The 25,443-nt window shown below is 47.5% G+C and overlaps 1 protein-coding gene across 2 annotated transcripts in view; it reads right to left on the reverse strand.

Moving 5' to 3' along the window:
- Nucleotides 1-25,443, reverse strand: part of LOC139052226 (uncharacterized) — a 723,436-nt gene that overhangs the window by 169,864 nt on the left and 528,129 nt on the right. For both annotated transcript variants that reach the window (XR_011509795.1, XM_070529323.1), the window contains exon 9: nt 23,594-23,782. Coding sequence is in view for 1 of the 2 variants with exons in the window: in XM_070529323.1 (XP_070385424.1) it covers nt 23,594-23,782 (189 nt within the window). In the remaining variant the exon portion in view is untranslated. The remainder of the gene's footprint in view (nt 1-23,593; nt 23,783-25,443) is intronic.

Consider the following 25,443-nt stretch of genomic DNA (forward strand, 5'->3'; position numbering starts at 1 on the left):
GATGTGCTGCTGGTATGCTAGCGAAAAATGCTTCCGTCTCTCAGATTCAGCTGCCCGACTCTCCAGGAGGACGTGGAGGACGGTAAGCCTCTCCCCGCATCTACCACAGGTTGGAGGATAATTTTCAGTGAGTAAAAAGTTATGCGTGCCAAATGTGTGTCCTATTCTGAGGCGACAGTATAGGACATCTGTTCGCCGTGATTTTGTTATGGAGTTAGGATGGATACTCTCATCGGACTCTCATCGCATACTCTCATCGGACAAAGAAGGCGGCTTTGCCATCTTTCCACGAGACACCTACAAGGTGAAGGCGTTGGGAGCCTAAAATTCTGTTTTTCATTGTCACCACAACGTATCGCTCAATAAGTTGAAATGTGAAGCGAAGAAGCTGTGCGAAAAAATGAACCTGTCAAAATTAGCTAGGGACATTAGAAATAGCAAAGTGAGCACTCTTGAGGTCTTCTTCAGCGCCAAGACCCATAAAGATAACTGCCCTCTAAGGGTAATTGTGTCGGAGCGCAATACGTGGCAGAAATGTTTAGCTGCGTTTCTGTTAGAAAGGCTGAAGCTTCCAACAGTAGACGGCCCTTACCTAGTAAAGGACTCTGCACAAGTAGTCGAGTACTTGTCAAGACAGACAAAAACAGAATTAGAGGCCTTTTCTGTAGATCTGAAAGATCTATACTATAGCATGCCAAAAGCAGAATTGCTTCAGTGCGTCCAGGAAGGCATTGATAGTTTCGGCTCCCTGGCTTTCCAGAACGAAGCTGGTATTCCGGAAGACACATTCTTGGCTATGCTAGAACATTACCTGGCTTCCACCTATATTGAATGGGACAGTCATTTGTACCTGCAAAAGAGCGGTGTCTGCATAGGGTCGTGTTTAGCTCCGATCCTGAGTGACTTGTTTTTTGCTCGTGCTGGCAGAACCATTTCTAGCAGTCTCGAGGGTAGTAGCGTACTCAAATTTTTTAGATTTGTTCATGACTTCCTAATTTTGGTAGATAAAAATTGCAATGACGCCGACTTGGTCGTTAGTCAAAGATTGACAACCTTCAGGCAGACTTTGTCCCCCATTGAAGTGACCCACGAACTTTCGGTAGATTCCTCCATCAGGTTTTTAGATTATAGATTGTTTTTAGCAAGTAACCACGTCTGTTGGCAGTATGAACCTCAGGCTACTAAACCTCTGCTACCTTTTAGTTCCTCTCACTCTAAGCTATTTAAACGCAGCATTGCTAACATGTGCCGGCTGAATGTTTGTAAGAAGTCCTGTCCACATAGAGCTGCGGCGAGTTTTCTTAAGCAGATTGACCAGCTGGAAGAGGCAGGCTACCCGCAACCTGTTTTAGTGTCCGTAGGGGAAACAATCCTGAAGAAGTCGCGAATCCGCCAACCGGACCAGGAGTCATCCCGCGAAAAAGAAAAAGTTGCTGTCATACCCTACATACACCACATGTCGCATAATTTGAAAAAGATCGCAAAGTGAGCTAACGTAAATGTCGTGTTTTCTGCTCCGTGCAAACTCTCTAAGCTCTGTAGAATGACCAACGCTTATTCCCGCAAGGCACCGGCCTGTGCTACTAAACACGATAACAAATACGTAGATTGTCAGGCAGGAGTTGTTTATGAGATTCCTTTAGATTGTGGTAAAAAGTACGTGGGCCAAACAGAGCAGTGCCTGAATGACAGGCTGAGGCAACACAATACCACAGTGAACAATGGGAGGGAGGGCCACCTGGCAATTCAATGTAGAAATTGCAAATGTAAACCAGACTTCCACGCCTGCGCTGTGGTTGCCAGAAGCCATGACAAATGGGTTAGATTATTAATTGAGGCCAAAAGAATAATTGAAGCGGCTGATAACTGCGTAAGTTTAGTTGGTGGTGGTGGTGGTGGTGGTGTTGAAAAGTGTGAATAGTTAACTTGCGTGTCATTGTGTAAGTTTTTGAGCATTTCATACATGATTCTAGCAGATCCCGGTGCAGAGTTCTTGTATGAGCTCAAGGCAGCTCTCAACTCGGCAGCACTAAAAGGACAGTTGTACGGTTGATTCTGTCTACATTTTCTTAAAAGGGGCTTGCATTCTTGTATTTCTTTATATTTCAGGAAGGAATGCGAATAATTGTCTGAACTTGATGCGTTCTCAAAGTGCTCCCCAAGTGAGTCTGCCTGATCTTCCAGTATATCGCCCTGTGTATTTACTAGAGGGAGTGAATGTTTGACGCCCTCAAATTCTATTTACCTTGTTCCAGACTTTCGCCTCATCTGTAAACGAATTAATACTCGGTAAAAACTTCTGCCAACTTTCTCTTCTGGCCTGTCAGCAGGTTCTCCGACCTGGGAACTTTACTTTTTTAAAGTTGACAAGATTCTCTGCTGTGGGCGAAGCGCGCAGCAACCCCCACGCTTTGTTCCGATTCTTACGTGCGATTCTACATTCATCGTTCCACCACGGGACATGCCGTTTGCATGATAGGCCACTTACTTCACGTATGCATTTAGATGCGGCATCTATTATGAACGCTGTAAAATACTCCACAGCAGCATCAAATTCTAACGAAGACATGTCATCCCATGACATACTAGTTAAGGTGCGGAATTTCTCCCAGTCTGCTGTTTCAATCTTCCACCTGGGAGCCTGTGGTGGATATTTGTTTTCTTTAAGTGTTCTTAATAGTATGGGGAAGTGGTCGCTTCCGTAAGGATTGTTCGTAACTTCCCATTCTAGTTCAGGCAGTATGGACGGAGAAACTATGCTAAGATCAATTGAAGAAAAGGTATTGTATGCAAGACAGTAATATGTGGGTTTCTTCTTCAGAAGGCACGCACCAGAAGAGAAAAGGAACTATTCAACAAGACGAGCTCGCGCATCTATACGAGAGTCGCCCCACAGGGAGCTGTGCGCCTTGAAATCGCCATGAACAACATGAGGTTCTGGCAATTGATCAATAAAGGATTGGAATTCATGTTTCGTTAATTTGTAATGTGGGGTTATGTAAACAGAGCTAATGGTGATGAGTTTGTTTAGGAGTACAGCTCGAACCACCACTGCTTCGAGAGGCGTTTGTAGCTGTAAAAGTTGACACGCAATGCTCTTATGGATAGCAATGGCGATACCGCCCGATGATGCTGTCGCATCATCGGGCGGTGTCGATGATCACGATGATGCGACAGCATCATCGTGATCTTTGCGAAAAGTTATATACTGTCGGAGAAAGTTTGTGTGTTTGGATTTTAAGTGTGTTTCTTGTAAACACAGCACTTTGGGATTGTGTTTTTGGATGCGTTCCTGCACATCATCAAGGTTTATAAGAAGACCTCTGATGTTCTATTGAATTTCCATTCTATTTGCGCGCACTGTAGCTCTTGGACTGCTCTCTGGGTGAAACTTATCAAGATGACTACTATAAAGGAGCTGGCTAAGGCAATGTCAGATTTGACTGCACAAATCGCAAAGAATCACGAAGAACTAAAACGTGATCTCATCAAAGTGATTGAGGGCGAAATGGAATCAGTGAAATCAGCAATGAACTTTATTAATCAGAGTTTTGAAGAAACCAAGCTGGAAGTCGCTGCAGTCAAGTCGGACAGCATTGCAATAAGAAATGAAAACAGTCGCCTGTCAAACACAGCCGTAATAGCAACCTGGAAATCAAAGGTGTTCCAATTAAGGCTGAAGAGAACCTCTGTACCACAATGCAAGCCACCTCTAGCTGCTTGAACGTAGAAATTAAAGACTCGGACATTGATGTGATACACCGCGTTCCTACAAAGAATAATACAACTACACCAAACATCATTGTCAAGCTTGCTTCTCGATATATTAGGCACACAATTCTGAAAAAGGCAAAAACACAAACAAAGAATTAACACGAGTCACATGGGTTTTGATTGCGAAGTCACCCCGATCTTCATAAATGAACATTTGCGTCATGCAAATAAAGTTCTTTTGGGTCTTGCACTGAAAGCAAAACGAGAAAAAGGCTGGAAATTCACATGGGTATCGGACGGAAAAATTCTACTGAGGAAATCTGAAAACTCACGCGTAGTCCATATCACAAGCACCGAAGATTTTGCTCAAATTGTAAAAACACTTGGAATTAGCTGCCCTGGGTAACGAGATTAATTGGTTTTGATGGCTTATAACCTTGACGAACTTGAAGACTTACATCGTAAGCAAGATAATTTTTCACTTTTGCACTGCAACCTACGCAGTATAGGAAAAAACCTTGAAAGCCTGTCAGCATACTTATCGCAGCATACATTTAATTATGACATTATAGCTCTAACAGAAACATGGCCAAAAACGGGTGAAACAGTCCAGCTACCGGGATATCTTAGAGTGTCGCAACCGCGACTGGGGACGACCCGAGGTGGAGGGGTGGCACTATTTATTAAAAGGGACATTAGATATGTTACGCTCCCTGAAAGCCCCATCTGTCAGTCACATGCTGAAATTCTATTTGTTCAATTGAAATGCGGTGTCAAAGTAGGAGTCGTGTACCGGCCTCCTTCTTCAAACATGTATCATTTTGTTGCAAGCATGAAGACAATATTGGTACCCCTTATTTCCACAGATGACACTATACTCGTTTTGCGGAGATCTTAATCTTGACCTTTTAAAACGGAATTGTTATGATTACATGTTCTTACTTGAATCACTCAATCTAAAAAATGTCATTTCTTTTCCGACACGCATTACAAACCACTCCGAAACTCTTATTGATCACATCTTGTGCAATCTTGAATTTAATGTATCAGCTGGTGTTTACGATGTTACCATTGCAGATCACAGCCCCACGTTTCTCTTTTTTCCTCGTAAATACATATCCTCCTTGTGTAATACACGCGATAGAAGATCCTCCAGTATAAATTATGCAGAAGTACGATGTTTGCTCCAATGCATAGACTTTAAGAAAGTATTTAATTTGTGTGATGTCCACACTCAATGTGAAAATTTTATTCAATGCATCTGCGATGCCGTTAGGTAATCTACAAGGGTATATGTGCGCCACAATTACGAGCGACCAGTGTGTCCTTGGATAAACAACACTATACTGGAAACATTAAAGCAGAAACTCTTTTTACCGTAAATGGAAACGCAACAAAGCAAATTCATATTACAGGGAGAGCTTTAAATACTTTAGAAATATCTCAGTTAGTATGATTAGAAAATCGAAAAAGCAATACTATAATAACCTTATTAAGAACGAGAGTGGTAATACGAAAAGGATATGGGAAATCGTAAAAGAAGTTATAGGAAAAAGCAAAACACAGAGCATTCAACCTGATAAACCATCGACACAAGTAGCTAATGATTTTAACTATTATTTTGCTAACGTAGGAACGAATCTGGCTAACCAGATTTTATCTTGTAATCCCGTACCAGCCCTACCTAGAATAGTTGACAACGACTTTCAGTCAGAAGAAATAACTCATGATGAACTCATATCAACGATAAATCAACTGCATCTAAAGAAAGCGGCTGGTCATGATGGTATATCCACTAGGATTTTAAGACAATATAGACATTCTCTGCAGTGGCATATGCAAAGTATTCAATCTAGCATTAGCTTCCAGCTCATGTCCAGATATATTAAAAACAGCCAAAGTCGTTCCCGTATACAAGTCCGGAGATTCGAACCAACCAGAGAATTATAGGCCAATTTCTGTTCTGAGTGTGATAAACACTGTTTTTGAAAAACTTATTTCCAAGAGATTGAAACACTTTCTAACTGAAAACAATGTAATTTGTCCGCAGCAGCATGGTTTTTTCCCTCCAGGTCGACATCAACAGCAGTCTTAGCACTTTCGCAATTAATAAATTCTGCGCTTCATCATAATAAAATAATTGTAGCAATATTTTTGGATATAAAGAAGGCATTTGATACCGTTTCTCACTCCATACTACTGCAAAAATTTGAATGTTATGGTGTCACAAAGGACTCACTAAAAACTTTTTTTCCGGCTATTTATCCTCACGGAAACAAATGGTAGTAATGGGTGATTATTATTCTACATATAGCACAGTCACCAGCGGAGTCCCACAACGTTCAGTGCTCGGTCCTGTGTTATTCTCATTGTACATTAATAACCTCCCTAATGCTCTTCAGAACTCAACGTTCTAATGTATGCAGATGACACAGCTTTATTATTCACAGGAGACACACTTTCTGCACTGCAAACGCATGTGACGTCCGAGTTATCCAACATTTCTTCATGGTTCTTAGAAAACAAATTGACTTTAAATAGCAATAAGACAAAATATGTAGTTTTTCGATCGAGGAGAAACAATGTTGACACCGGTCAAATAACTATCACGTTAAATAAAAGCCCCATCCAAGAAGTTGATTCGTTTAAATATCTGGGCGTCATATTTGACCAGCATATACATTGGGAAGCACATATTCATAGTGTATGCAAGAAGGTCGCATATGGTTTTTACTCCCTAATCAAAGCGAAGCTATATTTCCCCCACGATGTACTCAAATCCCTTTACTATGCGTTCTGCCATAGCCATATTAGTTATTGTTTAGAATCATGGGGTGTGACTTACATGACATACTTACAACCTTTACAAAAACTACAGAAAAGGGCCGTGAAAATAATTAGCCCTTCGAATTATGCCAGTGATACATTTAATGATGTTTTCGAAACACAACATGTGTTATCCGTTAATGCACTATGTAATCAGAAGATCTCAATTCCAGTTAATAATATTTTATGCACTAACTTTCCTATGCTCGAAACGTCTTTTCACTTCCAACTCGCAGTACAAGACATGCTTTAAAAGGTAACCTCAACTTACCAAAGTGTTACAATGTATACGGTGAAAGGTTAATTGAATTCATTAGTACAAAAATCTGGAATATTTTACCCCTAGAAGTTAAAACCGCCCGTCATTTCAAGCAATGTAGCAGGAGGAGGAAATAACTTTAATGTGTCCTGAGGAACCCCTCCCCACCCACTCTTCGTTTAGTGGGCGGCAGGGGTCGCGGGCCGCACCCACGTTGGGACGGGAAGCCCGTGAGCCTCCGCCCTTTCGTGAGCCCTCTGGACGGCCCGGAGCTGGGTCTGGTGGTCGTCGCTTTGCAGGGCGTCCAGCCAGTCTTCTTCTTTAGTGAACACGGTGCCGCTTAACGCGGAGCATTGCCAAAGCATGTGCGCTAGCGAGCAGTAAGATTCGCCACAATCCGGACACTGCGGCTCTACTTCTGGTGAATAACGGCTCAGTCTGCCTCTCGAGGGGAACGACCCTGTCTGAAGCATTCTGAATATCGATGACTGTGGTCTCGTGAGTTTAGCGTGGGGGAGCGGGAAGGTCCTCCTCGACAGCTGATAGTGTGTTGTTACTTCGTTGAAGGTGAGCAGCGGGTCTCGGTGCTCCCCTCCCTCCCCGCCACCTCGCTCGCCACGATCGCCGCGGTGCGTGAGTCCTCGCGCGCGTCCGTGCGCCAGCTCGTTGGCGTTGGGAAATTCGGGGTGCACGTTGGCCCCCATGTGGGCTGGAAACCATTTGACGAGGTGCTGACCCGCGGCTCCCTCGCTGCCGAGGACGGCCGCCGCTTCCCGGGATATCGAGCCCGAGGCGAATGCTCTTGCCGCCGATCGCGAATCTGTGTAGACGTGAGGACGTTCGGGGTCTCTCATTGCCATGGCTATTGCCACCTGTTCGGCCACTTCGGACGTTACCCCCTTGACCGATGCTGCGTTAATTATTGTGCCATCCCAGCCTACCGTGACGGCCGCGTACCGGTCGCTGCGCCCGTACTGGGCCGCGTCTACAAATGCCGCCAGGCCCGGGCAGTTGGCGGTCGATTTCAGCAGTGCTCAGGCCCTCGCCTTGCGGCGCCCCTCGTTGAATTGCGGGTGGACGTTTCTCGGAAGCGGTTCTACCTTGAAAGTGCCCCTTACCACCGCGCTGAGCGCAATCTTGTGTGCGTTGCACTCTGCCTCGGCATTTATCCCTGCTTCTTCTAGGATGCGCCTGCCGGCCCTGGTGGTCGACAGCCGCACGACCTGTGCCTTGGTCTGCGCTTCGATGATTTCTGATAGTGAATTGTGGACCCCTAACCGATCGAGCTGCTCCGTGCTTGTAGTGATCCGGAGACCTAGCACCCTTTTGACGCTCTTGCGCATCAGTGTCTCTATTTTGGCCGCGTCTCTCTTGGTCCATTTTAGCGCCGAGGCTACATAATTGACGTGACTCATGAGGAAGGCGTGGTAAAGTCTGATGAGACTGCTCTCGCTGAGCCCTCCTCTGCGGTTCGTCACCCTGAGGATCAGCCGGAGCATGTTCTCCGTTTTGGACGTTAGTTTCATGACAGTTTGTGTGTTACCACCTTTCGCCTCAATTAGCAGCCCCAGGATTCGTATAGTGTCCACTCTGGGAATCGGCTGGCCGGTATTCGTATGTAATTTGATCGGTATTTCATCGATCGGCGTCAAATTCCTCATGCCTTGTTTTGAGGGCCTGTACAGCAACAGTTCCGATTTGTTGGGTGACAGACGGAGTCCCGTTTCCTTCAGGTACTCTTCCGTTGTGTCCAGCGCCTCTTGAAGAGCCTGCTCGACTTCTGCGTTGGACCCTCCCGGGCACCACACCGTAATGTCGTCTGCGTACAGGGCGTGATTGACGTTGGTCACTCTCGTCAGCCGGTCAGAGAGCCCTTTCATTGCCAGATTGAATAATAGTGGGGAGAGCACCGCCCCTTGTGGGGTGCCCCTCGCGCCCAGCGTGTACCAATCGGACGTGGCCTGTCCAATTTTGATCGTGGCTTTCCTGTCTCTGAGGAAGGAGCCTATGTAAGAGTGGAATTTCCGGCCGAGCCCCATCATCGAGATCGTTTCCATTAGAAATCTGTGTTTGACCGTGTCGAACGCTTTCGTTAGGTCCAGGGCCAGTATGCCCCTGGTGTCTCTGGTCATGCCGTCAATTATATGCTTTTTGAGTAGCAACATTACGTCCTGTGTGGAGAGGCCCGGTCTGAAGCCCACCATGTTATGTGGGAAGAGGCCCTCTCTCTCTATGTACCGGGATACTCGGTTATGTATGGCATGTTCGGCCGTCTTGCCTACGCACGAGGTGAGCGATATTGACCGCATGTTCTCCGCCGCAAGTGGTTTACCGGGTTTCGGTATAAGTATGACCGAGGCCTCTTTCCACACCTCTGGTACTTCTCCCGTTTCCCACACTCTGTTGATTTCTTCGGTGAGCTTCTCGACCTACCTTCCGTCTAGGTTCCTCAACAGTTTGTTCGAGACCCCGTCCGGGCCTGTAGCGGAGCGTCCGTTGAGGCCTTGTAAGGCATCCCAAATTTCTGATTCCGTGAAAGGCGCGTCGAGTTCTTCGACCTCTGTCCCGGCGTATTGGGGATAGTCGCCGTCGCCTGACGGGCCCAGTGGCAGATACGTCTCCGCCAGCTCCTTTAGGAACTCGCTTTCCGTTTTGCCCTGCTCCTTTTGCTTTTGTAAAATCCTATCGATTGCCAATCTCTGACTTCCTTTGGATTGTTTGTCGTCTAACAGTTGCTTTAGGAGGTTCCATTTGCGCCCGGTTCTCATTTGTCCGTCTACCGACGCGCACACCTCGTTCCACTGTTGCTTGGAAAGCTCGATCGAGTGCGCTTCGATTTCCCGGTTTAGTGCCGCTACTTTCTTTCGTAGTCTGCGATTCAGTCTTTGCGTTTTCCACCTGGCCGTGATGGAATTCTTTGCCTCTAATAGGTGTGCCAATCTCGCGTCCATCCTTTCCACGTTCAGTTCAGTTTGGACAACCCTCGTCGCGGTGTTAACGTCCTCTTTGAGCCTTCTAAAAAGACTGTCTAGATCCGCGTATTCGTTTGTGTCTTCCTTCCTTATTTTGCGGAAGGCGTCCCAGTCGGTGACCTTAAATTCTCTCGGTGGTGCCGCCCTGATGGGGATCGTGACCGCCAGTATGTAGTGGTCGCTGCCGAAGGTTCTCGTGCAGGTTGCGCCACTCGGCCCCTCGCACGTTCTTGACGAAGGTCAGGTCGGGCGTCGTGTCCCGCGCCACCGACGTGCCTAGTCGAGTCGGATAGCGGGGGTCCGTCACCAGCTCTAGCGAGCACGTAGTGACTGCCACCAATAGCCGCTCTCCCTTCGGCACTGGCCTTGCGTAACCCCATGCTCCGTGGGGCGCGTTAAAATCTCCTGCCACTATGAGAGGGGCCCCCCTGGCCATTGAGGCCGCCTTCGTTATTATCGATGTGAACGACTGTCTGAGGTCAGAGGGCGGGCTGTACACGTTCACTACGAATACGCTGTTTTTCAGCCAACTGTTCGGTATGAGTTCGACCACGGTTACCTCCGCTTTCGCGTTGCCTAATTTCAAATCTCGTTCCTGGAAAGAGCATTTGTTCGCGACGAGGGTCGCCACTCCGCGCTTACCCTGTTCGAATTTCGACGAGGCGACCCGGTAGCCGGGCAGGGACACCTCGCTACCCAAAGTTTCTTGTAAGATTATGACGTGCGGTTTGTCCGCCTGTGAGGCAACGAACTGTAGCAGCGGAGCCTTGCGCTTTTTGAAGCTAGCGCAATTCCACTGCCACACTAACAGCTCTCTAGTTGAGTTGGTCGCCATGATTGATGCCTTGGATTTGTTTAGCACCCACAGGCGCCACGTGTGCTTCGATACGCGTCACTCTCGCCGCGAGCGCTATCATGCTCTCCGCTAGTTGCTGGACCATTAGCTGCAATGAGCTAATCGACTGCTTAATTCCCAATAGGACGCTACTGGACTCGGGTTCCGCCGGGTTTCCCTCCTCCGTCAGGGGAGGGGCCCTGCGTTTGACCGAGCGAACCGACTGCTCCCCTTGCGGGGTCGGTGTAATTTGCGGCACCTGCTGCTGCTGTTGGTCGACTAGCTGAGGAGTGGAACCGTGTTTCCGAAACGATTCGAAATCCGCCCTCATTTGCTGAATCTCCGCCTTGAGGCGCGCGTTTTCTTCCGCTAGCTGAGCTATTCTAGAGTCTTCCTTGTTATGCTTTGGCAATGCTACCTGCGTTACCTTTGATTGTGAAGGCGGTTTTGGCTTGGCCCGGTCCGCCCAGGTCGGCCCTTCTTGAATGCGCACTTGGGAGCGGGAGCGCCCCCTGGAGCGAGAACGGCCTCTCGATCGGCTGCGCTGTTGTAGTGTCGGCATTGTCGAACGTCCTCCTCTGGGGGCACTTGACACGCTGGAATCACGTGATCTACTCTCTAGCTGTTGCGGATGGCTTTGCAGCTGCGATTTCTTCGCATTTCTGCGTCGGCGCCTCCTGCACCGCACGACGTAAGGGATTTGGTATCGTTGCTTGCACTTGCTGTCCGCCGTCGGGTGTTGGCCCCCGCAGAGGGCGCACTTGGGCGAGCACTGGTGGTCTGCAGCCGGGTCGTTGGCTCTGCAGCCGCGGCACCTCTTCTTGTCAGGATTAGGACAGACGTCGACTCTGTGACCCAAGTCACCGCACCCGTAGCACACGTCGTGCTGCCGCTTGTAGAGCGTGCAGCGTATTAGGCTTACGCCACACATGACGTAGTTCGGCACTTTCATGCCGTTGAAGAGCACTACCACCGTTGAGGTGTTTTTGATCCGCTTGGCTTCCAAGGCCATGGGATTTCTTTGGTTCACGATCATGGCCTGAAGCTGGGCCTCGTTGATTTCGGGGTCCACTCCTCTGATGACCCCCTTGCACGTGTTGTCCGGCGCCGCGATGTATGCGGCCACATTGTATGCGCCTTCTCTTAGGTGAAGCTTTTGAACTCCGGCGTATGCGTTCGCGTTCTTCTCGGTTGGCGTGGAAACGACGAGAATGTTTTGGGTTGCGTTCGGACAAACGATGTCTTCCTCGGTCTCGTTCGGCGGGAGTGAGGCCGCCATTGCTAGCGCTTGCGCCAGGCGAATCTGACTCACTTTTTTTACGTCGAGGCCGTCTCTCGGCCTCACTATGATGCGAATGTGGTCCCTCGGTAGCCGGGGGAGCCTCGATGCGGCGACGAGGCGCTTGACCGCGCTTTGCGGGCCGGCCGTGCGGCGGCCGCCCTTCGTCTCTGCTCGTCCCTCGTTGCCTCGGTCCGGAACGGTCGGTCCCGGTGTGGCCTTCTTTTTTCTGCCCATGGCCGTCGTCCAGCCAGGGCGATTCGCTTCTTCTTGGGAGACGTCCTCTCCCGGCACGACGGTCTCCATAGCGGGCATACTGCCGCGCACACGTACGAGCGAGGCCTGGGCCTGCTCGCTCCTCGCCCCCGACGATAGGCCTAGTCGGGTAAGGCTAGCAATTTCTTTTTTCTTGATAACCAGAATCTCTAACTTACTTTCATTATGTACTAGTATTTTCAAACTGTTTCTTGTCAGTATAACTCATGACATGTTCCGGAATACTGTGCTGTTCAAAACTGCGCCTGACCTATCTTTTTTAATTTGTCACTGGACCGCAAACTAGCCTTCCCTGGCTATCGATCCAGATATCTGTATAACCATGATTATGTAAAAAAAAATAAAGCACTTGCACTTCCAAAAAAATTATTTGTATATCCATATTGGAAGTCAATAGGTGCTGCGTGTACAGAAACAGAAGTGTTAATTCGAGGTTTCAGAATTTAGATTCCAGAGCCCTTTCGAGGCCCTATAATCGGGGTTTTGCCCTTTCTGGAGCGTTCGAGGGAGCCTCGCCGCTCCTTAGGCGCTTCGCGCGCCGTGGGGGTTGGTGTAGTGTCCATTGCTACTTGTGAGGCGCAGGACACGTGCTCTTGTGAGCGAGAAGTTACCAGGGAGGGTGCCGCCTTGGAGGGCAAGACCCCTGCGCCCACCAGCCCGGAGGTCGATGGGGCGCTGTGGGGGATTTGGCTGCGCCGGCCGTTGCCCGCACTGGAAGGGACCCGGGAGGTTGAGGCAGCCTCTGCATCGCCCACCTTCTGGTTCGATGGTCCCGTCTCTTCGGTTGACGGAGCAGCGCTAGCTGCAACCGCCGCGGGGGCAGATGGCGTAACTGCCGACTCACTAATTGGGGATCGGACAGCCATCGGAGGCCGTTCTGACGCTGCCCTCTGACGCGCCACATCGGCAAAGCTTTTCTTTGGCACGTAGGATACCCGCCTGCGTGCCTCCTTGAAACTTATATTTTCCTTTACTTTAACTGTTACGATTTCCTTTTCTCTTTTCCAAGACGGGCGCGACCGCGAGTATGCGGCATGCACGCCATCACAATTAACACAATGTGGAGTGTTCTGGCACGTTTCAGAGGAATGTTCTTTGTCACTGCACTTGGCACAAGTCAGCCGGCCTCGACAGTTCTGTGAACTGTGGCCGAAACGTTGGCATTTAAAGCATCTGAGAGGATTGGGAACGTATGGCCGAACACGAAGTTTGATATAACCGGCCTCGATGGACTCGGGAAGGACACTTGAGCCGAAGGTGAGTATCAGGTGTTTCGTCTTGATCTCTTTTCCATCTCGCCTCATCTTGATTCGTTTAACATTGATAACATTCTGGTCACTGAAGCCCTCCAAGAGTTCGTCCTTAGTGAGCTCCATCCAGTCATCGTCAGAGACAACACACCGGGTGGAGTTCATCGTGCGGTGCGGGGTTATAATTATTTGGGTTTCTCCAAATGACTCTAGCTTTAACAATTTTTTATATTGTTTTTGATCGCGGAGCTCGAAGAGGAGATCGCCGCTTGCCATCCTCGACGCCTTATAACCCGGACCAAAGACTTCAGTCAAGCACTTGCAAACAAGGAAGGGTGAGATTGTTCGTACTGGTTTGTCCGGTTTTGCAGAATGAATGACATGGAAACGCGGGAAGGATTCTTTTTGGCGGCCATAAAACTGGAAGACTTCATCGGTGCGCCCTCTTTTCTTTGGGCGATCAGGTAGTGGAAGGAAGGAAGTAGCCATGTGTGGACATGCAGTTTTCGGCAGCAACGCTAGCCACCCACCATGGTGTCCAACAAGGGGACGCTGCAGGGCCTGAAAAATAGCGCCTGCAAACGCCAGCTCTACGTTGCCACTATAACCCAATATGACATAACCAAGGTTGGCTACTCAAACAAGGTTAACCCTTGCTGCCAGGAAGGTCGGAAGTAATAAAGAAATGAGAAGAAGACATGAAAGGTGGAAAGTAAGGAAAAGACGAAGGTTGTAGGGAGAGAGAGACAGGAAAAGGCAACTACCGATTTCCCCCGGGTGGGTCAGTCCAGGGGTGCCGTCTATGTGAAGCAGAGGCCAAAGAGGTGTGTTGCCTCCGCCGGGGGGCCTTAAAGGTACAAACACCCGGCATCAGCTTAGCCTACAGGATCCCCCTTTCCTCAGACGCGGCCAGCCGCGCACGGCTGGCCGCGTCGAAGCGAAGCTTGGTGAGTGTGGTTGGTCGGGGTAGGTTTTCCATGACGCGAATCTCGGACGGCAGAGGTTGAATGCCGTTAGTGTCGGCGATATGACCGAGGAACTCGAGTTCGGTTTGACCGAATTCACTCTTGGCGGTGTTGATGACAATTCCTTTACTGGCAAGGCGTGAAAACAATAACCGCAGGTGGTGAAGATGTTCTTCTGCCGAAGAGCTTGCGACGAGAAGGTCGTCAATGTATGCAAAAACGAAAGACAAACCTCGGGTGACGGAATCGTTGAAACGCTGAAAGGATTGGCACGCGTTCCGTAAACCGAAAGGCATGCGGAGAAATTCGAAAAGACCGAAGGGTGTGGTGATGGCCGTCTTGGGAATGTCTTCTTCAGCGAGCGGTAGTTGATGGTAGGCACGAACGAGATCGATCTTAGAAAAGATCGTCGCACCGTGCCACGCTACCGTGAAGTCCTGAATGTTCGGAAGAGGATAGCAATCAGGAACTGTGACGTTGTTTAGTGCCCGGTAATCGTCGCACGGGCGCCAGTCTCCCGTCTTCTTAGGCACCATGTGAAGTGGTGATGCCCAGTTACTGGAGGAAGGGCGGACGATGCCAAGTTGCAGCATGTGTTCGAACTCCGTGCGAGCGATCTTGAGTTTCTCCAGGGACAAAGGCCGGGGTCGGAAATAGACCGGTGGGCCAGAGGTGACGATATGATGGCACACGTCATGTTGCACCGGTTGTGTCCAGTCCGGCAGGTGCGTCAAAGTGGGAAACTCGCGTAGGAGCGCGGCGAATGGTTTGCCTAACATGGCAGAAATAGGCGGTGTGGGCGATGTGCCTGATGACGGGACGCCGGGGATGGATAGCTGGGTCACGGAGTCGATGAGACGGCGTCGTTGGATGTCCACAAGGAGTCCGTAGTTATGCAAGAAGTCTGCTCCAATGACTGCATGACGGGCATCTGCAACCAAGAAAATCCAGCGGAACGCTCGTCGAAGGCCAAGGTTTAGCATGACGGAGCGTGAAGAGAAAACTGGAATCCTGGTGCCGTTGACGGCTTGCGAAAACGACACAGGTGTCGCTTTTCGGTCGGAGTGCTGAGCGGGGAGAATGCTGACGTCAGCACCTGTGTCGACTAAGAATCGTTGTCCGGTAACTCTTTCCGTCACGTAGAAAAGGTGACTTGTGTGCTGGGCCGGACCACTTGTCGCCGTTAGAGGTCGGCCAGCCTGTTTCCCTGCCAAGCGCAGGGACGCCGACAGTGACGAGCGTCGTTTCCAAAACGGCAGTTATAGTAGCAAACGCCAGGCGTTATACTTGAGGTTTCATTGCGGATGCCCGTGCGTCTTGATCTGATGGAACTACGGCTGCGTGGGCGACGAGATGTGCGGCGATGTTCCGCTCCACAGTTCATGCATTCCAGGCGCTCACAGAAGGATTCGAGCGCAGATTGCACTGCGGAAGAGCAGGGCAGAGCTTGCAGAGCGGTTGTATTGTCACCCGGAGACTGTGACGTGGCTGCGAGGGTTAGGGTGGCTACTTCCATGACTTTGTCGGCCAAAGCGGCAAGCCCGGTAAGGTCCATAGTAGAGGCTGTCGCCAGGACCATCTGCACGTTAGCCGGGAGTCATTGCAAAAACAATTCGCGCAATAGCGTGTCGTCGATGGATCTCGCATTGTTTCCGAGCCGCTGGCTCATTCCGCGAAGAAGTTGCCTAGGGTCTCGGTCGCCGAGTCCTTCAGCGGACAGAAGCTGCTGGATGCGAGAGCGCTGTGAAGCTGCTGTGTGCTGTAGCAGTGCTGCCTTGATATCGTCATAGGCGGCGGCAGACAATGGGGAGTTCAACGACTCTGCTACCTTGTCAATGGCGGCGGGCGAGAGCGCTGCGACGGCGTAATGGAACTTTGAGGCTTGAGAGCGGATACCAGCGACTTGAAATTGCGCTTTGGCCTGAAGAAACCGCGCCGAAGGATGCTAGTCCCAGTACTGTGGGAGGCAGACAGTGATGGCGGAACAGGAGGGCTCACTGCGTTCCTCGGAAGGGTTCTGGCCTTGAGCTCTCGTAGCGTCGGTCTCGTCCATGTGGGCTGGTCTACCACACGAGCGTATGGCAATATCACGTCCGGAGTCACCAAACTATGGCGACGAGCGACCACGTAGACTGGGAAAGTCTCGGGCTGTCGCAGGAGAGGTAAAACCGACACTCGATCTCTTAGCGTAGCATTCTTTTTAATTATTCTCCTTCGGAACGCTAGCACGTGCCGGAGCGTGCCAGCCGCTCGAGCCTCGTGTAGACGCCAGCGTCTACGTCACCTCTCGTGCGACGCCGATGCTGCTGCCGCTACAATGCTATCAGCTTCTTGTTCCCCATTCAAAAATGAGTTCGCTATTTGCCATTTCATCTTTACATTAGAACCACATCTCAGTATTTTTTCATGATAATATTTGGATTTAGCTTTTGTAAGCGGTGAAGAAAGCGTGTTGCAGAATTTATTATACCGCGCACGTAGGTTTACATTGAATGGTTGTCTTTTAGTTTCTTTATAAAGGTTTTCTCGTGTGCGCATGGCCTTTAGCAAAATATCGGTGACCCAGAGATTTTGAGGTGAAGCAACTTTCTTTTTGCATTTACCTACCTGAGAGTAGGTATGATAGTGCGATAACAACTTTCTTATAAATCGCGAGAAGGCTACCGGCGGATCATTGGTGTCAAGAATGAAACACCAGTCAGTGAGAGATACAGCTTGTGAGAACAATTGATTATCAAAAACAAGTATGGTGTAAGAGTTGGAATAGAAACAATAGGTAGATGTAGTGCGCAGAAAAAGGGGAAAATGGTCAGTTATGTCACTTTCAAGTATTTCTGCATCAGGTGGATTCAAAAGATTAGACAATGCCTAATGGATTAGTGTTAGAACACCCAAGAGCTGAACGAGTAGGGATATTAATAAGACATTCGCTACCAAAACTCTGGAAACAAGACAAATAACTGACAGAGCTCGGGGATGACTCCATTAAATCTATGTTCGTATCACCCATAATTACGACATTTTTTCTCTCCGCGGATAACTTTCCCATTATTTTTCGACAGAAATACAGAAGTCTGGACTTGAAGAGGAAGGTTAACGGCAAACGCAACCAAAGATGAAGTTTCTATTATCAGTGTCAAGAAAGTTAAGATCGAATTCCAACCAAACTGATTAAAAGTTTTGCATATCTAACGTGAGGTCGACTCTTTGTTTGTATGGGATTCCAGACAAGATATAGACAGCTATAGCGCCGTAGTTACTGGACTGCCTGTCTGTACACTGATTTATAAGACGGCAAACAGTACAAGTTATTATAATTTTCGCTAAGCCAGGTCTCGGAGACTGCAATGACCGAAAACATAAAAGAAAGTGTTGAAAGCAGATTCTGGAAGTCATCGTGATGTTTGCGGAGGCTGCGCGGATTGAAATGAATAAGAGGGCTATTACTATTCTGAAGGAAGTCATTTAACTCCCTTGTTGTGTAATATGACACCATGATGGAAGAAAGAAAATAAAGGAGGCACAAACTTAATGCCGATTAGTTAATGACCCCTCGATCTGAATTATCAGCAATGCGGTACACTGACTTTCTCGGCTTTTGTAGCCTTGATTTGGCAGTTGCTGATCCAGAGAAATTGGCATTTGTGTCGTTCTTTCAAAGCCAGCGCCTTTGAAAAGAGCGCTTTATTTCGTGGCGTTAAGTGCTCATTCACATAACCGCACTGTGAACAAAAGCTTTCACACCGATTTCACATAGGTGAAGCTTAGCTTTACGTGTATTGCTGACAAATTCATCTTTCTTCGTGCCGGAACAGAATCTAGCCACGATGTCTTTCTTGTCTTGTACTTTTGTAGGGGCCCGATGAGCGACATCCACGCCAGAAGCCGTTACCGGGCGCCCAATTTTAGGACCAATGGTTTCCATGACTGCGATGCAATCCTCCCCTTTGCTGCTGTGGACGTCCCTGACCTCAACATTGTTCCTTCTAGGGTATTGTTCCAGCTCCGCCACCCTTTCAGACAGTGCTTTGTTCTCCGACATGAGATTTTTGTTTCAGCTGTAAGCTTGAGTTTTTCATGCCGCATTTATTCAACGATGTTATTTAAGACACCGATACTTGCTTGCAGGTTTTCAACCTGCTTTTTAGTACAACAGCATCAAGCCCAGTGAACTGCAACTTTAACAGAAATTTACCGAGAATGTCGTCAGCGAATCAATTGCATTTTGTTTCCAGTTTAGCCTGAATTGCTTCAATCATCGTGGTAAGCTCTGAATTTTTCGGCATTTTGGGTTCGCAACAAAGCGCTAACTAGCTTCCCACACAAGAGCACAAAGGAAAAAAAGAAACTGTGGCAGCAGCGACAGCGAACAGGTCGCAAGCAATAATTAAGCAAGATTTTAACAAAACTATCCTGGACATTCCGAGAAAATACGTAAGGCAGTGCTCGCTGTGCGCCGTCGCTGCCACTAGTGAAACCTCGGTGATGGTCCTGCTTGTTATGAACGGTGCTCAACGAAGCTGACGACACCTGTTTGGCTTGCAGGAAGCTGTCGCCCACGGAATCGAGTGCTTGATTTCCACGTACGAATTTTGATAGGAAGCTGGCCAAGATAACTGCAGATTCAGATAAAATACGTGAGGCAGTGCCTGCTGCGCCATCGCTGCCACCAGTGAAGCCTCGGTGATGGTCGTGCTTGTTATGAGCGGCGCTCAACGAAGCTAACGACACCTGTTTGGCTTGCAGGATGCTGTCGTCCACGGAACCGAGTGCTTGATTTCCACGCGCGAAGGTTGATAGGAAGCTGGATAAGATAACTGCACATTCAAAGAAAATAGGTGAAGCAGTGCCTGCTGCCGCATCGCTGCCAGCAGACAATATGACATATGAAGCATGACAATATGTGTAATATATTAAAGGGCGACGAAAGCCATCATGAGTTAGCACACAGGACGGCTAAAAAGGAACGTTTGCCAGCACTTTCATTGATTGCACAAGTTACCGCTTTAAATTTATTAATAACATACCAGTCTCGAAGCTCTCGTTGGCAGTGGGAATGAAATCAGATTTAAATATTGTTGGGATGGTTCTTTCAATAGAGTGCGTCGGTAGACTCACGCATTCCCGTGCGGCAAATATGACAATTTTAAATTGACCCGCCGTGGTTGCTCAGTGGCTATGGTGTTAGGCTGCTGAGCACGAGGTCGCGGGATCGAATCCCGGCCACGGCGGCTGCATTTCGATGGGGGCGAAATGCGAAAACACCCGTGTACTTAGATTTAGGTGCACGTTAAAGAACCCCAGGTGGTTAATCAATTTAAGAGAGGCATAGCGACAACATGCATTAAGGCAGCACTTAGTAAGTCCTGTGAGCATGAGTGCGATCATAGTTTTTTAAATCAGATATCGCGACTACAGAACGCAGCTTTTCCCAGTTCTGTGATCACTTCAGTATGCGAAGCCATTTTGCAGAAAGAGAAAAGAAGTTGCGATGCTTCCCAAGAAAAAACCAAAGACAAAAGACTAGCGCACGTGGTGCCATACCTACACAAGCTGTCTCACAATCTGAAGAAAGTTTCCAATAGACATAATGTTGATTTGGTTTTCAGTGCCCCGTGCAAGTTGTCCTCGATATGCAATCGCATGAACAAGCGCGAAAGGCACTTGTGCACCACTAATCATAAAACACGTTTCACTGAGTGCAGGCGCAATGTCGTCTATCAAATACCGCTAAGCTGTGGGAAATCTTATATAGGTCAAACGGGACAGTGCTTCAATGAAAGAGCTCGTCAGCACAGCACTAACCTAAAGAATGGCTATGGGAGTCATTTAGCTCGACACTGTAACAAGTGTCAATGCACCCCCATATTTGAAAAAACTAAATTTATAGGGAAATGAAAGAGCAAGAAGGAAAGGGAGATAATAGAGGCCTTTCATATAAGAAAGGAAGGCGATAAATGTGTGAGCACTCCCTCTGTTGCCTTGTCGGGAAAAGTAATAACATTTTTGGAAGAAAGATTAAAATGATGATTTGCAGATGTTTTTGTGAATGATGTGCGCATGCCTATGCTGATGAAGCTATAAATGTCCGGTGATTTTCAAATAAACTTCCAGTTGGCAGTCAGCGCTTGTCTGTGGTATTTGTTTCCTTGTGTCCTCGTCTTTTTCGCGCTGTTTCACCTCAGTTATCAAAATGTCAAGAGCATCTTTTCTTATCAGGTACAATGAATAGGGAAAAGCTTGTCCTGGCGTTACGTATTTGTCGTCCCGAAATAGTTGCACAGAGAAGAATAAAGGGTTAGTGGAATGCCTAAGGGCTGATATTAAGAGTTTCGAGAATGATGCTGAAATTATCCTATTAGGTGACATGAATGCCCACATACAGGATTTAGTGGCTATACCGACAACGGGAAGTCAATGCTAGACCTTTGTGAGCAACATAACCTGGTTATCGTGAAGTGTGAAGGTCTGATCACGTGGAAATTGGGAAACTGGCAATCCACCATTGATTACTGTTTGATGACAGACGGAATTTTTGATAGGTTGAAAGAAATGGTCATTGATGAGGAAGGGAATGGTCCCAGGAGTTACTTTTGGAAATGCGATTGTTTAAATCAGGGGTACAATCAGGACTCGAAGGGAACCAAAGGTCAGTGGGACGCGTCGCGTTGGGCGCACACTGTAAAACTACAAATGAAGCTGTGGAGGGTGATATGCGCTCGACTAATTTTCCAGTGAGGGAAGATCGCAGTAAAATTGGTTATGAAGACCAACTGAGGAATTTGGAAAAATGTAAATGGGCTGGGAGAGTGTTGAGGTATCTGTACAGGAAAAACAATGATTCACAGTGGAGGAAAAGAACTAGGAATCTTACCAGCAAGTATGCGGCCTGTATGGTGGGCAACACAGCAACAAAGGACGTAAAGAGGAAAGTCACCAAGGCGCAAAATAATTTCATGGGTGGCGGCAATGGAACCCTGCCATGAGTAACTACTTAAAAGTAAAACACGAAATTAGGAACGAAACAGTTTATCATAACTCAAAGGGAAGCTCATTATTTTTCAAAGCGAGACCGGGAAGCCTTAGAACACGCACCTATAAAGCGAGATCTTATATCTCGCTTTAGAAGCGTGTGCTTACTGCGGTAAAGCTAGGGAAACTATGGACCATGTTTTATTAGAATGTGAAGACGTCGGCCCAGCGGTAGATTTAGGCACCGCTGGCCTCCTTGAAGCGCTTGGGCTCAACGAGAGCAGTGGAAAAGTAAACATGTCCGCAATAGAGATTAATAAGAGGCGATATGAATATTGGTGGAAGAAAAGGAGGGAAACGACAAAAAATGCAAACGTACAAAAGCAAAGTTCGCAATTAGGGAACAGAAAATTTGCTTGCGGAAGTTCATATTGTTTTATTTTTTTTTTACTTTTTAACCTAGATGGCGCATTAGGTAGTATAATAGAAAGAGCTTCGTAGCGCAACACACAGCCCCGCTCCAAAGGGGATGCTCATAACATCCATCCATCCCATCAATCCACTTCAATATTCCCGCAGTAACGTAGGGACGACGTAAACCAAACAAAAATAAAAGAATTAGAAGCTATCCCAGCGCAATGCACTTCACGAGAAAGCTTGACCTGCGGGCGCTATCAGTGTTCTTTATAAAGAGTAGTCGCTCGTCGGGTGGAAATTACTTGTCATCCTAACAACGTTTAGTCGCGACGAGACAAACCCTGCGATGATTGATGCCTGGCTTTTGAGACGCTTCCCAAAATGTGGCCACCACATTTTTTATCGTTTTGTAATGCTCCGTAAGGTACAGGCTAGGATAATCACCGGAAGCACTTCGCGGCAGCTTTAGCTCCGGCCTAACTCCGATGTCGGCTATTCAAATACATGTAAAACCCATAAACGCGTTTCTGAGATAATCAGTTGGCAGATTTTAATGAAATTTGTTTTTTAAAAGAGGAGGTTAAATTCTTGGGAGTTCTAGAGCAGAATTCCTAATTATTTGCGAATGTTTAAAAAGGAGTTCTCAAAAATGCGTAAACTTTAAAAACATAGGCGCACGAAACTCACTACTTCGCAGCTCTGTTTCTAGAATAGATACCGCAGTTTTGCAAACTGCATCCACGAGAGCATTCAAAGTGGACAAATGTGATATGTCGATTCACAACTTACGTGAATTTGTTACATTTATGCTAAGGCTTTCGCAATTGTTCTGCTCACAAATTAGTGGTATTTTTTATTCAAATATAAGATCTCAATTTGTCCTCTTTAGAAGTACTTTAATGCACTATTGACAAAATTGTGATATCCTTCACGATTGGTAAGTTACAGATACTTTCGTTTCCTGAACATAGGCGATTTTTCCCAATTTTTACAAAAATATTGACCACCCAACTCATAAATTTGCAACCAAGAGTAACTATACATTAAATATTTCTTTTAAGTGCAACAAACCTCACCACGTTTGGTGCTGTGGTTGCCGAAGAAAATGATTTCTGAAGTTCCATTTATTTACAGAAGTCCCAGCTAAAGCTTTGTCAACCCCGCGCAGCGTCAACGAGAGATGCGGTCGTGGACAGCTTTTGATTTTGAGTTTTTGAGATATCGGTTTCGTGAAGGTTCCCCCAATTATTTCCCTTGCGTCTTTTCTATTTGCACTCATGGGCTGCCGCAGAAGCTGCAAATCGAGATGTGCTTCAATATTGATACGCATACGTGGATAAGTTAGTTTTGTACCTTGAGGCAAAAGGCACGACACAAAAGTTATGCTGTTTCTGTGTCGTCGTGCGTTAGCGTGTTATCAGCGAAGCTGCTCGCAATATTACGCCACATTTACTGGCCACCGGTTCAGGTACACACTTGGGCATGAAATACAGTACTTGAAGATAGATGTCAAAGTACTGTCCTGTCACTCATATCCAGATGCACGAACGAAGACCGATATTAAAGAATATTGTGCAGTAATACACGCGGAATATGTCTCCTCTCCATATTGTTTAGCATGGTGCCGTTCCGCCTTTACAATACAGCCGCAATGTAGACTAGCAGATATTTTAGAATCATCAATCACCGCCGACTCGCCTAAGTTTCTCTTCTAGTTCAGAGCCCGCGCAGTGCGAATTTGTAGGATGCGCTTGTAGCTGTAATTCTTAGACCATCACAAAGCGTATGACTTTTTGCAAAGGCGTGCGAAACCAAAGGCGGGGGTTACCTGGCCAGTGTTGAGGGGGGTGGAGGTTGGAGTAGTGACTTTCTCCGATGTCTTTGTCAAGTAACCGTGAGCATCTTGTGAGCCTTCTCCGAGATTCTGCGGGGCATCCCTAAGGGAGGACGCTGCTGGGCGTCCACGCTGCCGGCGCTTCAGAACAAATTTTTCATGTGGCCTGCGCTGGCCGGCCCCCTAAACACGGCGGACACCATTACCGAAACACTGCTATAGGTATGCAGGAAGCAAGAAAGGCGGCATGACACAGCTCATAGTTTGGAGCACACCTTCAGTGAGTTGCCGCAAACAAATTTAGCCGATTTCTTGTACTGTGGTAAGCGGCAAAAAAAGAAAACACCGAAGCTATGGGAGCGGCGAGAAACTGCTCAGAGGGCACGGCCCGACGGCAGCGAAAAGTCGTGATGTAACGTTTTGTCGGTTGTTTACATTCCTTTCTTGATGTCGATGCCGCGAGGTGCCATGTCTTGCGGTTTGCTGCGCGCACGTACTCGTACTTTCAAATTGATTTTAAATATGTTCTAAGCTATATTCGCTGTTTATATTTTGTAGACGATGTGTGTTTGCACACATAAATTGATCTCGCACATTAACTCGACTTCGAATTTTTGTGCAAGTACTCCTTTAAGTATGCTCACGTTGACGTCAAATTTCTCAGGGAGGTTCCTGTAAACAAAGTCAATTAATGCCTTTCAAAAAAAAATTGGTACGTTTCGATCTGGGTGAGAACCGAACCCAGGCCTCCCGGGCGCGAGAGGAGCAGGCTTCTCCGACACCACGATGGCTCTACAGTCATGGCTGAGTAAAGGTGTGCCTAGTGCGTGCGTTATTGCACACGTTACGTCGCAGCCATCTGACTACCTAAAGGTGTGGTCTAGTTCAGGTGAAGACGTAGCCGCTGGGGAGCAGGAGGAGGGGCCATGCCATGCGTGTATAAAATTTGCGCGTGTTTCCCGTGCGCCACTTGCTGAATCGAAAACATTTCACGAAAGCGTCACTTACTCAGTCGAAAACATTTCACCAAAGCGAACATGGCGCTTTCACATGTAAGCAGTCTTTAGTATATGTGCCGAATTTTTTCCCTTATTTATAAAGGAGTAATTTCTTGACCATGACCAGTATCAAAAGTCAAGAAGTCGTATTAAGCGAGAAAAACGAACCATACGCAAATTCATGTACTAAACATCATCCCTATGCTTGCTGAACCGCCCTGTTTAAAGCTTCCGTAGATGCTTGCAGTGCAGTTCCCTCTAGCATATGTATGAATACATATGTCAGCAAAAAAGTAGAAAACTAGTCATCGGCTGTTAGGCCGAGCAATGCACTGGCTGTAGCAGCACGCGCGTGAATTCTGTCCACGACGTGCGAACTGCTGCCATCGGTTATAGCGTATCAAGACGACACAAACACGCTGCCCTAAGCTGTGAGCCTTTTTTTTTTTGACCAGCGTTACTCCTCGCAAACTTCCATGTTTCACGATGCTTTAGAACTGTGAAAACGTACTCTCGACAGGGCGTTGCCAATATTATCAAATATTCATGTCTGTTTAAAAAGTTTGCATATACAAACACCACTATTTTATCTATCTATCTATCTATCTATCTATCTATCTATCTATCTATCTATCTATCTATCTATCTATCTATCTATCTATCTATCTATCTATCTATCTATCTATCTATCTATCTATCTATCTATCGATCTATTCATTTAACTTTCACTTGGCCCGAATAATGCATCGAAAGGATTCTTCTGTTTGTAATTTGTTGCTTGCGTGACAACACTCGCGTGCCCATGTCGGCGCAAGTCTCGCCCTCATCATCATGAGCATTGTCGCT

Source organism: Dermacentor albipictus, unplaced genomic scaffold (genome assembly GCF_038994185.2).
Source record: "Dermacentor albipictus isolate Rhodes 1998 colony unplaced genomic scaffold, USDA_Dalb.pri_finalv2 scaffold_20, whole genome shotgun sequence".
Classification (NCBI taxonomy): Eukaryota; Metazoa; Arthropoda; class Arachnida; order Ixodida; family Ixodidae; genus Dermacentor; species Dermacentor albipictus.